Source organism: Porites lutea, chromosome 5, assembly GCF_958299795.1.
Source record: "Porites lutea chromosome 5, jaPorLute2.1, whole genome shotgun sequence".
Lineage (NCBI taxonomy): Eukaryota > Metazoa > Cnidaria > Anthozoa > Scleractinia > Poritidae > Porites > Porites lutea.
In genome coordinates, this window is record NC_133205.1 from 42,739,465 (window position 1) to 42,755,512 (window position 16,048).

Genomic DNA, 16,048 nt, shown 5'->3' on the forward strand with positions numbered 1-16,048 from the left:
GCAGACCTGGGGCCCGTTTCTCGAAAGTCCCGGTAACGTTTCGGGCCCGAAATCAAATATTCATATCGAAATATAAAGAATAAGAGCGCGGGTCCCAGCTAGCACTCTACTCCATTTTGTTTCACTAAGTGATGGTTTTATCATGCTAGATGCAAAACTATTGAAACCTCGATCTTTAATGCAAACGGCGACAGCTTACCGGGCCCGTTAATTATCGGGACTTTCGAGAAACGGGTCCCTGGCCCCAGTTGTTCAAGGGGTTGAGAGCGCTATCCGGTGGATAAATCTCCAGTGGATAGTGCGATTGTTTTCCCAAATAATTATCCGCTGGAAAGTGATTTATCTGGTGGATAGCGAGCGCTATACAACGTTTGAACAACCAGGGCCTGGAGTGGACTATTTCCGAATGGGCGTAAACGGAAAGAAAACCACACATTTTTGGCGAGGGACCCATGCAAAAATTAGGTTTGTTCAAAATAGGGTAACACTTGGACCTTCTTCTCAAATAGGGTAAGGGTTCAGCCAGAATTGCCACAAATCGACTGCGTGAGCGCCAACAACCGGAAACGGGCTTTGAGAAAGTCTCTGGTTCAGCAAGTATGTGGCACCCAACACCCACATGTCTGGGAGCAAGTTCTCCATTTGGAAGAGTCGCGGGGAGTCATGCGAGATATCAAATGGACAACTTGCTCGCAGGCTAATGAGGTCACAAAACAAAGTTCTCAAATACAGTGACTTACTCAGGTTGAATATCAGCACAATGTTTTACGTTATAAAACATAATTTTACTTTCACTTTGACTGGCTAAAAATTAAGGAAGTGAGGAAATGTTGCAACACTTTCACATTATTTACCTGGCATCACGTCTACCTGAATGTTATAAGAACTGAGCACCTTTCACTTTGAAAGTATTTCTTCTTTTTTTTTTTTTTGGAAAAAAAGAAGAGAAATAAAAAACTCAAAATAAACTGTGGTTCTGAGACTATTTGCTTTGCTATTTACACAGTGTTTTTGCTGCAAACCTGGCACTTCTCTATTATTAGACACAAGATACACTGTATACCATAAATTGGAAGGCAATTTATCTCCTCCATGTATCATGGTGTACCCTAAATAAAACACTCAGGGTTTTATTCGAGGTCTCAAGCTAGTCAGCTAACCTTTTAAAATCAGCCACAGCATGCTGCCTTGCAACTTTGCTAACCAGCAAAAAAAAAAACAATGAATACAACATGAGGTAGCTATAACTAGTCTTGATAGTACTCTGACATTTCTCTTTTGCAGCACATTATCTACTTGACTGCAAGGGGTATGAGCATCGAGAGTGATGATTCATGAAATCCTGAGCTCTGAGCTTTAAGTGAGGTATGTACAGTTTTCAGTAAGTGCCATCATCAACTATCATCTGGCAAATCCCTGCACTATTCGCGAGACTTGAAGTAACACAGGTCCAGTTTCTGGGTCGTTTATGTAGAATGAACTCGAGGAAGGGTTATCCAGCATGTCCTCAAATGCTGCAAAGACACAATGATCATAATACGCACAAACTACAAAAAAGCAGATCCAGGGGGATTTTTCAACTTTTAATATGGCATGAAAATGAATTAACTATGATTATCCATGCTTATTCAGTTTCTTTGTTTGTGTCCACTAAGACTTGTGATCATGCTGAATTTTTATTCATTGAAAGTGGCCTATTGGATAAGCGCCGGTCTGCTGAGCAGGAAGTCACGGGTTCAAACCCCTAACAGACCAACACGCAGGATCTTAAAAATAACTGAGGAGAATGTGCTTCCTTTGTTGTGACATCTACAAATGGTTAGACATTCTAGTCTTCTCGGATAAGGACAAAAAACATAGGCCCCATCACCTAACTCTTCCAGTGTTCTGATTCTTCTGGGATATAAAAGAACCTAGACATGTTCGTAAAGAGTAGGGAGCGTACACCCCGGTGGTGTGGTACAACCTTACTTGGGCTGGGTGGGTAATGAAGGAGTTGATAACAATATTGGGATGTTAGTCCTGTTTCATCCTCTGTCACCGTGTTGAGTCACCAAGGCAAATTCAAAAAAGTAACTTCATGGCCCATATAGTGAAACCCAGCATTAAAGATTTTGTATCACAACAACAGAACATGACACTAAAATTGCCTGACTTTTCAAACCTAGAGGAATGGGATTCTCAATTTCATGAGTTTCCAGGTTTTCCCATGACTATGGGAAACATGGTGTGTATTTTGGGGAGCTGTCTACATTAAAGACATCCTTAGACAGCTACGAGCAGCTAGGCACCCTGTTACCTACAGTAAGCTAGATACAGTTCAAATTCTTCAGGAAATGGTTTGATAACAGTATGTGCCCCAGGCAAACCCACTTTACCTGAAATAATTTTGACCGTGAACATTCTGTTTCGATTAGCTGTGTCTCCAAGGATATCCAATGGAGTGAAAAGACTAGGTACCAGCACAAAAGTATAATGACTAAGTAAGGGTGTCCATTTTAGGGGCTGTTTGTGTTATACAAGAGTTTGTAAAGAGAAAGTTTGCAGACATGACTTTACATGTACCAGTATGCTGAAAAAGACCCAACTATCAAATGACAATACTACTGTTTACACCTACACCCCAACTGTGCGAAATATCTGTTTGAAAAAATTGGCACAGTCACTTACCTCCAAGTACTCGTGCATTATTAAGGCTGAGTTGTACTAAAGGATTCTCCATGATTGCCTGGTACAATGGACTAAAAATATAGAATGTCAAAGAATCAATCTGTGCTGAATATTCAAAGAAATTCGTCAGCAAAGGTTAGTTGTTTATGCAAAGGACAATAAGCCCAGATCCAAGGTTTGATACCATTATTTATTTATAGTCAACACAGGATTGGAGCAAACCCGGCCGCTAAACAACTGAGTTAATCTACAACATTACAATTACTGCATTTTGAGAATATAAGGAATGCCTCCAATGACATGAGCTGCAAAGATTTCTTTTTTACAAACTCTAGAATAGCTGAACTTTAACAGACACTGACATTTCAAGATTCCCATTCCAATTTATAATACAGTATATGATCAGATTGATGCCCGGGGCCTTTTTATTATTATTATTATTATTATTATTATTATTTTTAGGGGTCTAAGAGGGGGCATGTAAAAGATAGAAGGTATTTATTTTCATTTTTGTAACAATCTGTACCAAACAAATAGGCTATCGATGAAATTATTAAACAGCAAAATATCCAGTCTATCAAGGTCTAGGCCATCTAGAGATCCTCATCGCTCTTTCAAATCTCAACTTTAATGTCAGAATCCTCATTCACGATCATTGTGTTGTCATCATTAGTCTACTCTGACTCAGAACTTGGCATTGGAAAAAGTGCAATGCATAAACCCTTGTTAACAAAGCAACAGACTGAATAAATTGAGTGATTTTGCTCTTTTATGCTTCTGGTAATTCCTTGTATTTTTGAGTAACTTTCATGGGGGGTGTCTATTAGACAGGTGGCATTAATTAGAGAGGGGTGTCTAATACAAACTTAAAATCGTTGATGGAGCATTAGATAGACAAGAGGCAGGTGTCAATTATATCATTTAAGGTAATCTGCTAAAAGAGAAGTTCCAGCTTCACAAAAAAAGTTGTTAGCCATGTACCTTGACTGCTCTAAGCCTTGATTGATGTCTTCCATGCCACCTTGTCTGTCCCCTAACAACCAATCACACTACCACACAAACATGAATGTAATCAGTGAGTTTAGAAATTAATCTTGCTGCAACTTTTGGTCGCAAACCAATACTCTTTCATTGCTTTATGTTATCTTTTTAATGGTACGTTTACTAGACTACTGGGCCCACTGATTGTCCAATAGGTCACATTCTAAAGCTATAGGCAGTAAACAGTTCCTCTCCTTTTTGTGCTGGTAATCACTCCACATTCAAGCTTTCCTCTTGTATTTAGTGGTAAGAGTAATCTGGGGAGAGGACATAAAACAACCATGGGTGTGGGATGGGGGAGGAATGGAAATTACCTGGGGGAATGGGCACAACCCCATAACTATGATAATCATAAATAATAGCGAACTCGTTGTATACATGTAGCAGCATGTTTAAGACTCACAGCTACTTCCTGGTTATTCCCAGTTGCTTTAAGTGCCATGATGATTTCTTCCTCTTGAAATCCCATTTCTTTTAAGTTATTTACAGCCTGGAACAAAAAAAAAAAACAATAGTTTATGCAAATTCAGAGAACCCAGCACAATGTTATTCTTACAAAATACCTTTGTCGAGCCAGCGAAAGTGAGCAGAAAAGATGACAAGCTAAAAACAGTACATGTAACTACAGCAAAGCCTGGAATGATCAGACAATTAACAACCCTAGCAAAATTTTTTTTGAGAAAAAGACTTTACAAGTAGTGTAATACCTGGTTTGTTTGTTTGTTTGTTTTATTTTTGCCATTTCATTATCATTTTTTTCTATTTGTTTTTTATGCACAGTTTCTACAGTAGCTTCGATGAAGTCTTTGTAATGACCTTTATAAAAATCCTCTGGTATCCAGGGTATACATATGATTGTTACAATTTTAAATTTCTACAGACTTTAAAAGTTCTGTGACCAAAACAAGCAACTGTTTTAAAATATATTGTCATAAATAGTCCTTCCTGAATTATTAAGTAAAAAAGTAGGAAAACCAACCCGAGGGTTTGGAACGAACTCTTTTCTTTTTCTGCGAGTTCTACTGGTCCTAGCTCCAATCACCAAAGGTTCATCAATGTCGGCATCACTTTCATGTTGCAAGAGCCACTCCATAGCCGACAAAGGAGACATTCTGTAAGTAAAGCACGGTTCAATGCATAAAGACATGTACTATTCTCACTGATTCATCCAGCTGTGTGTCCCGCATCTTAGACACATAAATTTCCTAATGCAAAAATCATGCCTCTTATCCATCCCTTCGGACACACAAACTTCTTCTCTGTCCATCATGAACAGGATCCATCATATGTATTCTTCTTTCATCCCAATCATTAGGTGTTTTTTGGTGTTGTGGAAACCATTGTTGATTCTTTTTTGTGTTGTGTCATGGGTATTGTTTCTTTTGTATTGAGCCATTTGGTGATTGTACCCGACCACAACACCACGAAACAACCCCCAAATCAAATTGTTTTTCTTTACATGACGCACCTATCAAAAAGCCACCATGCTACCATCACAGGCTCAATCAGTTCTGGTTCTGGAGCTCATGGTCTTAGGTTTTATAGCTGTGTAAGTCCAAGGACTCACTATAGCTGTTTTCTTGATGGACCATTGATTCCTATCTATTACATGTACTTGCACTAAATTTAGACTTCCAATGTACATATGCACCTACTACGCAAATTCTGTAAAACAATCTCTACAGCTACCAATGAGGACATTAATGTTTTTAGTCAATTCTACTAGGCAAAAGTTAATACCTAGGTGCCTTTACTCGTACACAAAATGCTCCTGTACAGTTATGAAGAGGATATAAAACAAATTTCAGAAGGGAACACTAGCCCTATCAATTTGAGAAAAGTTGCCCCACTTTTGAAGTTTCAATCCATGTCCATTCAAATGCCATCCATTGCAACAGACAACAGGAAACAGTTTCAGTAACAAAACTGGACCATTATGTTTGGAATTCAATTGATGTGGAAAAGGTTCAAGCTTTTTAAAGAGACAGCAAAAAGCATAACATAGCCCCGTCAGCGTGCAAAGAAAATCATTTTTACAGCTTGCCCTTCGGGCAAGCTGAAGCTAGCAGTTACTAGCCCAAACGTCATTTCCGCTAGCCTCAAAAGCTTTTTGACGAGCAGAATTGATTTCACAGTTCTTCTGTTATTCGAATTCCTCAAAAAAACATCACTTGCCCATCGGGCAAGTTAAAAACAGAATTAACTAGCCCGATAACAAAATCCACTAGCCCCGGGCTGTCGGACACTACTTTCTTTGCACGCTGCCCGTTAAACATTAGTTATATGAGACTTTAGATATGCTCTACTTGCTGTTAACATTATTAAAACCTGCCACATTAAAGATAAAACAGACAAAAAAATGTATATCAAATAATCAAACAAAAAACATAAAAATATATTTTAACCACAGAATTAATATGTGTGCAAAAACTTCTTTTCCACAGCAAACACTGGTTTGCTCATAATTCAGCAATCTAACAGTTCGTTTAACATGCTAACTTAATAATGCAGATTATGATGCCCAAGTTGTATTTCTATTGTTACCAAGTAACTCACTAAATCAAAATGGTATTTACATTGAAATATAATTAATTTCATTTCTCTTTTTCGTTTTCTTTTTTTAGGTTTTAAATATTTCAACAAAGAGTACAAAAATGTCTTTTTTCTACAAATAAAAACAACACATACATTTTTTTGGTGATTCTTAACAAGAAAAATTCATAGAAAACCAATCATGAAAAGTATTCAGTGATTTTGTTGTGATCACTACGTCTGCATCTTTGATACATAAAAATGCCTTTAGGTGCAAAATATTATTAACAGTACACTTCCTGTAGGATGGAAAAATCAATTTAGCGGCCTGAAGGTGATGTTAAAGAATAAACTGTTTGAGACTTGCTTGTGATGAGATCTACCTGAAGCCCAGACAGTAACATAATCTGCTACAAAAGAGCTTCAGAAGTAAATTCTGAAGAAACAAACATAAGCTTTCCATGCAAACATTGGTGTTTGGACTGGGACTCACTGATTCTACCTTGAATTGGACATATGATTTTCCACGAGATGTGTCCCAGGACTTACAGTACCATAGCAGTTTCGTAACAAAATCCCTGAGTATTCATTGTAAATTTGTTAAAACCAACCAGACCCTACACTACAATACAGTACCTGTTTAAAAACAAGGCTTTCTTGGCTCTGGTTTCTTTGAAACCCATGTCCGTTAGCTGTTTAAGGATGGTCTGGAACAAAAAAATGCATCTTTTATAATTAACAAGGGTATATTAAGCTATTATGTTGTGGTCTAAATAATCCTTGGATCACATTTTATTTTTTTTACTTTAACATTCATTACTGCACTTAAAAACAGCAGAAAGTAAAATTTGAAGCAAGGTGAAAAAGTCTGAACAACATACATTTGCATTATGTTTAAGTGGCAAAATTAGATTCAAGTGAAAAATTATTAGTTAGGCTCCCTTGTCTCTTAACCCCAACTCATCAACAATAATAGAGATAGGGAAAAAGGAAATTGTGAATCAATTTAAGTCAAAACGGTTTCACCTGAGTTAAATTTTGGGCATAACATTATAGACATGACTTGACGCATCCCTGTTACAACCAAAAGCCCAGGAGACCACCAGTAATAATGTGGCCAGCAATTTAAAATAATCGTGCCATAACACTGTACATGTATAGAAGACTTTATATACAGTTTTCAGGTGCTTAAATTTCCTTTGGGTTGGACTGTGTACATGTATATTTTACAAATTAGGTCCATTAGTAATGATACTGGTGTTATAAGCATTTTTTGTGATCGCCTTCCCATCATTGTAAATTACAGTACACTTACAGGGTCTATATTTGGTTGCAAATCTTCCTCCTGACCTAAAAAGACAGTATCAGTTCTGTTAAAAGTTCTTACATACATCTGTACCCTTAAAAACAAGAATATTAGCACTAAAGTAGAATTTACTGCATTACTGCAAATGTTGTAAACCTGATTTAAACTACCTTAATTGAAGAATTATTCATGTGTGTACACGTAGAGGCTAAATTACAATAAAGATCACTTGAACGATGATCATCATGGATTTGAGCCTTTTGAGGTCAGCTGACTCTCATTATTATGAGGCCATAGCTACCTCATGTTTCCATCATGATATATAGTGCCAGAACCATACACTGAAAGTGCATCCTCTTCAAAAAGGTTATCCAAAGCTGTCAAATAACTTTTTTTACTATTTTAACCCTTGTTTAAGCAATATTACACTGTTTTTTGTTTTCGTTGTGTTACTTGACTCAAAATATTGCAAAATGACTCCAAAATTTGTGAAGCAGAAGTCACACTGACTTCACCCATCAATAAAATTTGCAAACCCTGTATACGTAGATGACTTGTCTTGATGGGCTTCTATAAACCATGTGAACATGTAAACATGCAGTCATTTTAACAATGCACATAACCCTTTTGAGATTATACCTGAACTACCAGCAGTTTCCTTGTCTTCATTTACAGATTGAAGCAGGATGGAAGAATCAATAAGGGAGATGAGAATTCTTCTGAGTTCAGAATTGAACTAAAAGTGGAAAGAAAAAGTAAGGTGCTATTTTGTAACCAAATAGCTTGAGGTTTGCAAAATTACCCAAAAGACAGAAATAAACCATCTCCTTAAGACAATGCTTAGATATATCAAACATTACAATAGCTTTGTCCCATCCCGACCTCAGTTGGTCCAAAAGGTGGATTATGCTATCCACTGGATACATGTAAATCTCTTTCCAGTTGATAGCGCAGTCATTTTTCCTGATACTTATTCAATGGATGGTGATTTATCTCATGGATAGAGTTATCCAATGTTTGTTTGGATTTTAAGTGACAGGGACGTTCAAATGGGGGCAAAAAGCAAAACCCAAAAGATCCCTGGACCAAAAATTAACCCCCCAAATATCCCACGCTGAATGTGCTAGCCGTAAAAGTTTTCAGAAAGCATTAAATGATATAACACTAAAATAAAGTTTTAAAAACAAGTTTGCTTGTACTTTACTAGGAGAACTACTATACCAGGATACGCGGGCAAGACCACCAGTCCTCAGATAGTTTTGAATACCTCATAAAATCCCTACTCAAACAACGCCACCCAAAAAAATACTTGCCAAAAATCAAATTTCAAACCCAAAAAAATCCTTTGATCACCCCCATCCCCCCCACACCCCCCCACCATTGAGCTCAAGATATATTGCTAGTACACTAAATCCTCCAGCAACCACCCCAAATGTGAGGCTTTGTTGGTCACTTACAGGAATCTAACCACACAGGGTGGGGGGGGGGGGGGGGGGCTCTCTAGAAGAGGTCAGAACAATGTACATTTTGGAAGAGAATACAAATGCATGCAATCTCTAAGTTATGATGTGTGTAATTTTAAAGGGACTGGTTCACGGTTCAGCGCATGCTCATTAATTAAATTACTTTTTTCCAGTTTAATTAGTTTAACAATCCCACTCACATGTATCTCAGCGATCTCAGAGTGTATTTCAAAGTAGAAGTGTATTTCAGAGAGACCTGAAGTAGGATAGAGGAGTACTAAAATTGCAGAAATTAGTGCATTATGCCAACACTACCAACGTTGAACTTATTGCTGACCCAAAGGTTTTATTCTATGGTTGATGAATTTACAGCTATTTGCACATAAGTTGATCAAGTGACTACCAGGGTTGTGTGCAGATTGGTTCTTTGACAACATTATGACATGATCATATTGCTTGCATAGACATGATTCATGAGCATGCACTGCACCGTGAAACCTTTCCTTTAAGTTCCCACTGAAAGTTTTATGTCTTGGTATTTTCTTCGTAGTGAAGTACAACAAACACAATTATGATTAAGCCATGTCTTAGGTAGTTGCTTATAGGAGGATAAAAACAGTGTAAAATCCGCAGTCGCTTAAGGGAGGTTCCAACTAAAGTGATTTCACTGGGAAAATTTCACTGTTTTGGATAGGTGGTCGCACATGGAGGCTAAACTGTACTTCTCCACACCCTGTTAACTAGTCCATTACAGCATTGCCCTCGATTGACAGGGACGGCACAGAACAAAGGTGCTTCTCCAAGAATACAGTACATTGACAGGTTTAATATTATTAATCCTACTTACATCTAAAGTAGGAGGGGATAAGTTTGCAAATTGGTCCTTGACCTTCCCTCCATCAAGTTTCGCAGTAAGTTTCTTCACCATTTTGAGATCAGGCACTTGGGAACTGTTACTTTTACACTCCTGCGTAATTTCAAGTTAGAGAAATAAATTTATAACTAAAGCAGTGACAAAAATTGAGTATGCAGTTTTTTTTAATGTACAGTAAGGAGTCATACATCAATGTATAGCCAAGGCCCTTTTACAATGTCTGATGTAGGATTAAAGAACAAAATGTCAAAAATAGGTGCTTGAGAAGAGTGTGTGACTACTACTGAAGAGTAAAATGCATTTTTATTGCATTTGAATGCTTTAAACATTTCTCAATAATTTGTAACACATTTTTAACCTTTCCCATTAATGCATGCAACTTTGCCAAATGATGAAGAATGGTCAACACATTGACACCAGTGGCAGATCCAGGGGAGGGGCCTGTGGGACTCCAAAGTATATCCTATTTTTGCTTACTTACTTTAAAAAAAACTAAGTCGATGGCAATAGTAAATACTGGCGCATGCACAGTCATCACAAAAACTTAAAACATCCATTTTCATGTCATTAACTAAAATATCAGAAATTTTCAGCCAAAAATTATTTATGAATTATAACTTGCAAATATTGGGCATAAAATTGTACATGACGTTACTTGATGGCCGCCCGTTATTAACAAAATCTATAAAAATTCCTCATTCCTTGCCAACAAATGAGACTGACACTGACCTGGTCATACAATCATGACGGCTACTTGTAAACAAAACACAAAATCTGTTTTTGCATTCACTGGGTTGTTGTTCATCTTTTTCTCGCCATAATGATACAATAATTATTAATGTCTCACAAATTACGCTCTGATATCGTTTTCAGACCATTTTCTAACTACAAAAGCTAAACGAGGATATACGACTATTGTGTTACATACACTAGAACAACTGAGCCAATAAGCTGCCAAATTACACAAATCAATTAAGGTAATCAACATGTGATGTGCTTTTAAACCAATTCCCTGTTATCTTATCACGACATTTAGCACTGTTTGCATAATGTGGTATAAATAAAAAAATAAACCTCACTTGCTAACAAACGAAATGATCTGTAACATCACATAGCTAAGCTTACCTTTTCGGCTATATCTGCAGTTGTGCTTTGACGTTTCTCGAACAAGATCAATTCGTCTGGAAAAGAAAAAAAAAACAACGTCAAATATAGGAGGTAACTCCTAAAGATCAGAGTCAACCATGAAACTTACCATTTTCTTGAACATTTTCTTCTTCTAGTGTTTTCTCGTCGGTAAGGTCACGATTTGATTTAGCAAGAATAAGTTTGTAGAAGGGAGATTCCTTCGAACATTCGCCACCAAGAGCTTTATCCTTCAATGACTTGACCGTCTCTTTTAAACAAACCGTTAGACTGCTTTCTTTACCTGATGAGCTAGTAATTTTTACACAAATCAGAGGGACAGATCTCAAAGACTTCAAGTTCTGAAGTTCAAATTCCCTCATCTTGAGCTGTTATTCATGCATCTCTAGGTTTTTGCAAACTCATGAAGTAGAATTCGTGACCTATTTACGTTCATGCGCAAAACTAACAAAATGTGAATCAAAATAGCGCATCTCATTGAAAAGTTCATAACCATATTTGGCAGCTGTCGTAACAGGTTCCGAGTCTTCCCGAGACCCCAGAACCGTTCCGAAGATTTCCGAAAACATATGAAGTTTTTACGATGTAAAGTCGGATAGAGATCGGGGATGCCGAAAACTACCCGACTCTGCTTCCCGTGCAGTAGACACGCAGTCACCTTTCACGCATTCCAAGTTCCTGCTATAGAAATCAGCTGAATCGAAGCCTTGTAGAATGTGAATTGATTTTATTTCTCGACTGAATTGAATTTTCTGTTTGAACAATGGCAGATGCGGCAAACAATGGTGGTATCCCCAAAGGAATGAGGATTTTAGTGCGATTCTGGGGCGCTGTGTCGGGATTATGTGAGTGTTGTTCTCTGACCATTTTTGATCATTTTAACTTTGTTTTCAATCCAAAACTCAGAATTCGTTATTCTCACTAGAGTTCTCACTAGAGTTCCTGTTTTTCCCCGCTTTTTATAATTTAATGAACTGGATATTAGGATAAAACTGGAACTAACTAATTTTTGTCTCACAAACTACGGGTCAGTAATATTTTTGACACCCGGAAAGCCGGTATTTGTCAATGAATACCCGACAGAAATCTGAAAGATCTCCCTTGTAAACAGTCTGACATTATATTCGCTTTAAATATTTTACACCGTTGTCCTTTCTTCGTTTAAGGAAATTGAGGTTCTTGTTCGAATTTTACCTAGTATGAAAAGTAATACTAGGAGCTTGTTTCAATTTTTTCGCCTCGTCGCAGAAGGGCAAAATAAAACGTCTCATCTATTGAATTTAGGATGTTGGGTACTTACGAGTTTTAAATTTTGAATAAAACACTAAATGTTTAAACAAATTTATTCGGAAAAAAGAAAAAATACTAGTTCAGTTTTACCTAGGCCTGGTACAAAGTGAACAAATAGCTTCATTTGTGGCTTTTCATCATATCCGGCAGACCAGTTTCCGCTTTATATACTTCTGATAACTTGAGCCATGTTTGTCAAGCATGTGACAAGTCAAAACAAACCAAGCATTGCAGACCAAAGTCTTGAATCTATTTAAGTAGCAACATATTTTTTAACCTTTTTCACATTAAACTAAATGTTTCAATAAACCACTTCATATGTTGCTTCTTTGGGGTCCTATCAAAGCCCCTCTGAAAATAAACTGTGCCCCCCCGGGGGGGGAAGGGGTACTTCCTTACGAGAGGCTAATAGGATGTGCTGCTGGATGGGGTCTCATTTTCCCGACTGGATTGACTAAGATGGGGTCTATAATTGGCCACAGAATAGACTATAATGGGGTAGGGGCACCGAGAGGTCAGTGGCACATACCCAGCAAAAATTTACCCAAGTACTTCCCCCCCCCCCCCCGGAACTGTGCCATGCCAACCTTTTGTATATAAATGTGTAAGAAATGGAATAGACTGCAAAACAGTCCGTATTTTTGCGTATTCAAGCAAGCGCGAGCAGTCAAATAAAAGGTCTGGAACGAGGCTGCCACGCTTTACCAATTTCTTTACTGATTTTGAGAAAAAAACCGACTGTTTTGCAGTCTAGAAATACTTACTTTGCTTTGTTTTATTTTATGATATTATGTTCTGCTCTGTAATTTACAAATATCTTTCCTTTTTCTCTTGACTTCTAATAATTCAATTTGCATGATTAAATATTCACTGTATAGTGAAAAAACCTTCTTTCCTTATCATCAATACCTCAAACCTTTTTCTATTTCCCTTGAATGTTAGAGTTATCAGTGGTCAAGTGAATTATGTTTGAGCAAGGGTGGTGCAGTGGTAAGAGCACTTGTATCACACCATGGTGGCCCGGGTTCAAATCCTGGCATTGACACCATATGTGGGTTAAGTTTGTTGTTGGTTCTCAACTTTGGTCCAAGAGGTTTATTTTCAGGTGGCCTAGTTTTCCCGTCTCAAAAACCACCATTTTCAAATTCCAGTTGGACCAGGAATGGTAGACGAAGAGTCACTACATTGATGTGCTTCTTCTAAATCATTATCGTTTATTTATATATTTATTTATTATAATTATTTCATTAAAAAACTGGCAACAAGTTTTGTGCCTGTAATAACTTGCATATCTGTTTTGTTATTAATTTATCAGGTTCTGCTGCTCTTGGCTTCTTCGTTCTTTTCACACTATCAGCGACATGTTTAGGAATGGGAATATATATGATGTAAGTCTTATTTCAAGGGCCAAAGCAATTACTTTGTAAATCTTGTGGTGGCCTTTTGGGCAATTCTCAGGACTAAATTTCTGTTATATAGAAGAGAAATACCATCAGGCTCATATGCCTTGTGGTGTGGAAAGTATTTGACCTATTAATGTATTAGTTAAACTCAGCAACAGAGATGAGCATAGCGGGGAGGTGCTTGACAGGCCGGTGAAGCCCTGAACTTCAGCCAAGTGCAATGCATAATCTTAACAACCATAAGAGTGGCATCCACTCAGGCACCGTCACACTGCCAACCAGTGGAACCTAACATACTTACCATATACACACTTCACAAGCACAAGTCACAACAGGCAATGACACTTGAACTCAAGAGAATGCCTGTAAAAAGACCCACAAACCCTTACGATGCAATATCATGATGAGAGAAACAGCTGGCCAGCACTATCTCGAGTTTAACTTTGCCTAAATTTTATTTAGCCACATAAAATCAGACCTAAGTACATAAAATCTTATCTAAGGTGGTGTTTGGTTGGGATCAACTAATGGTATTTTTGGTTGGATGTGATTTCTTGTGTTCTATTATGAAAAAATCTTCCTGGTAGGTAAGGACTTAGTCTGTATTTTAATGCATTGATTTTTTCATTTAAATAATGTTCTATGTGTTAAGTGTTTGGTATTTTCTCTTGTATGTAGTTTCTTTTTTATTTCCATTTTTCTTTGTCTCATTTGTTTGAGATAATGATATTATTATTATGGACCTAAAAATGACCAGGAACATTTTTGATATTTTAGATTAATGGGTGCACTAGTTCTTGGCTTTGAAGCTCCTGTGTGTTGTCAATATGTACCAGCTCTAGTAACCGTGAGCAACTGGATTGATACCCACTTTAGATTCTGGATGAGAGGAACCTTGTATTTCCTGTAAGTTCTAGTCACTGTTAATAGATGTCAGTAATCCTGTAGTCTGCACAAGGCTCAAAATAATGGCCAGTCAACCAACATTGTTTGACCAAGATGACTATTTGTGCAGATCATTAAGGGTTGCTTGTCATTTTAACCTGACATGTGCACTGTACATTGATTGAAAATAAGTGACCAGATGAAATTATGTTTTTACATAATCATGTACATGTATCAAGAAAACAAGCATCCCTTTTCTTTCTTTCACTTCAGAAAACATATTCCATCAGTTTTCAAAAGTGTACAATGGAGGCAAAATGAGCCAGGAGCCAGTGGATTGGCAGCTTCCATTAGAACATTTTCCACCTACTCAATAACACTTGGGTCTAATGACATTTTATAAAAGCCAGACAAGTTTAGGCCTTTACTGCCTGAATATCACCCCTGAATCTTAAAAACCATTTCAATAATATTGGGGTAGGTGTAGATGCAGGACTGAGTGATTTAAAGTTTTAATAGACCTCTTTAGCTTGTTAATTGTTTTGTTTTCTCATTAGCATGCCATGTGATAATACTCTTGAGGTCTCAGTTTCTTTCAAATTTTGTCTTATTCACACACAATTTGTGAAAAGACAAATTACCCTGAGACCCTCTATTGGAAAACAAAACATACACGCTATAAAAAGAGATCTGTTTTATGATTTGTTTGATAGGTTGGCTATTCTTCCAGTAATATTTTGCCTTGAAGTGTCCACATTTGTTGGCTGTGGCTCCATCATGATAACTGCTGCCTTGTATGGTGTCTTAGCTATTGGCAAAAAGTAAGTACAGTTAGCAGTGAAAAGAAAGAAAGTGCGATAAAAATTAATTAATTTTTTTATTTTAAAATGGCAATAGTCTCAGGTGTGGGTGCAGTACATAAATGGTTAAATTTAATGAAAATTAAAGCTAAGGCTTAATTGTGCATGTATCATTCAGTCAAAATTGATTGCAGGCTAGTGTCCTTCTAAGATGTTTAATAGTCTTGATTTGTTTAGACATGATAACCTCATACAAATCCCAAAGAGGCATTTTTGTAGGGTTTATATTCACAAATAGCAGTGAGAAAGTTCAAATCCAGTGTAAAATGAATTGACATAAAGAGTCTTTGCTGGTTCTTGTGAGTACACTGAGTTCAAGTTAAGGCTCCCCAGCTAAAAAAACTACATAACCTCATCATTTGTGGTTGATTAACAGGTTACTGGATTATTTTGCATTTTAGGGGAGTTGATGCCAACAAGAATGCTAATAATGAGGACATTGAGATGAAAACAAATCTAGTTGATAACAAAGGTGACCCAAATCATACTGAACCCTGATATGTGAGGATCTACACCTCTGCACCTAGTTTCAACAAAAGTGTATTACATACACATTCTATTCTACAGTTAAGTTATAT

The 16,048-nt window shown here is 37.1% G+C and overlaps 2 protein-coding genes across 2 annotated transcripts in view; one reads left to right on the plus strand and one right to left on the minus strand.

Annotated features, from left to right (window-relative positions):
* Positions 1–763: 763 nt before the first annotated feature.
* On the minus strand, positions 764–11,464 carry LOC140938481 (ubiquitin-associated domain-containing protein 1-like). Its single transcript, XM_073387957.1, has 11 exons — positions 11,142–11,464; positions 11,012–11,067; positions 9,860–9,979; positions 8,189–8,285; positions 7,559–7,593; positions 6,880–6,950; positions 4,691–4,823; positions 4,115–4,201; positions 3,652–3,719; positions 2,671–2,741; positions 764–1,514 (listed from the first exon to the last, which is right to left on the minus strand). Exons 1-11 carry the CDS (start codon positions 11,392–11,394, stop codon positions 1,402–1,404), a joined length of 1,104 nt encoding a protein of 367 aa, XP_073244058.1. The 5' UTR covers positions 11,395–11,464; the 3' UTR covers positions 764–1,401.
* A 179-nt stretch (positions 11,465–11,643) lies between these two features.
* Positions 11,644–16,048, plus strand: part of LOC140938568 (calcium channel flower homolog) — a 6,236-nt gene continuing 1,831 nt past the window's right edge. The window contains exons 1-5 of the mRNA XM_073388060.1: positions 11,644–11,877; positions 13,638–13,710; positions 14,503–14,631; positions 15,324–15,431; positions 15,872–16,048. The exon at positions 15,872–16,048 is cut by the window's right edge and continues 1,831 nt beyond it. Coding sequence (XP_073244161.1) covers positions 11,796–11,877; positions 13,638–13,710; positions 14,503–14,631; positions 15,324–15,431; positions 15,872–15,968 — 489 coding nt within the window. The 5' untranslated portion in view covers positions 11,644–11,795 and the 3' untranslated portion in view covers positions 15,969–16,048. The remainder of the gene's footprint in view (positions 11,878–13,637; positions 13,711–14,502; positions 14,632–15,323; positions 15,432–15,871) is intronic.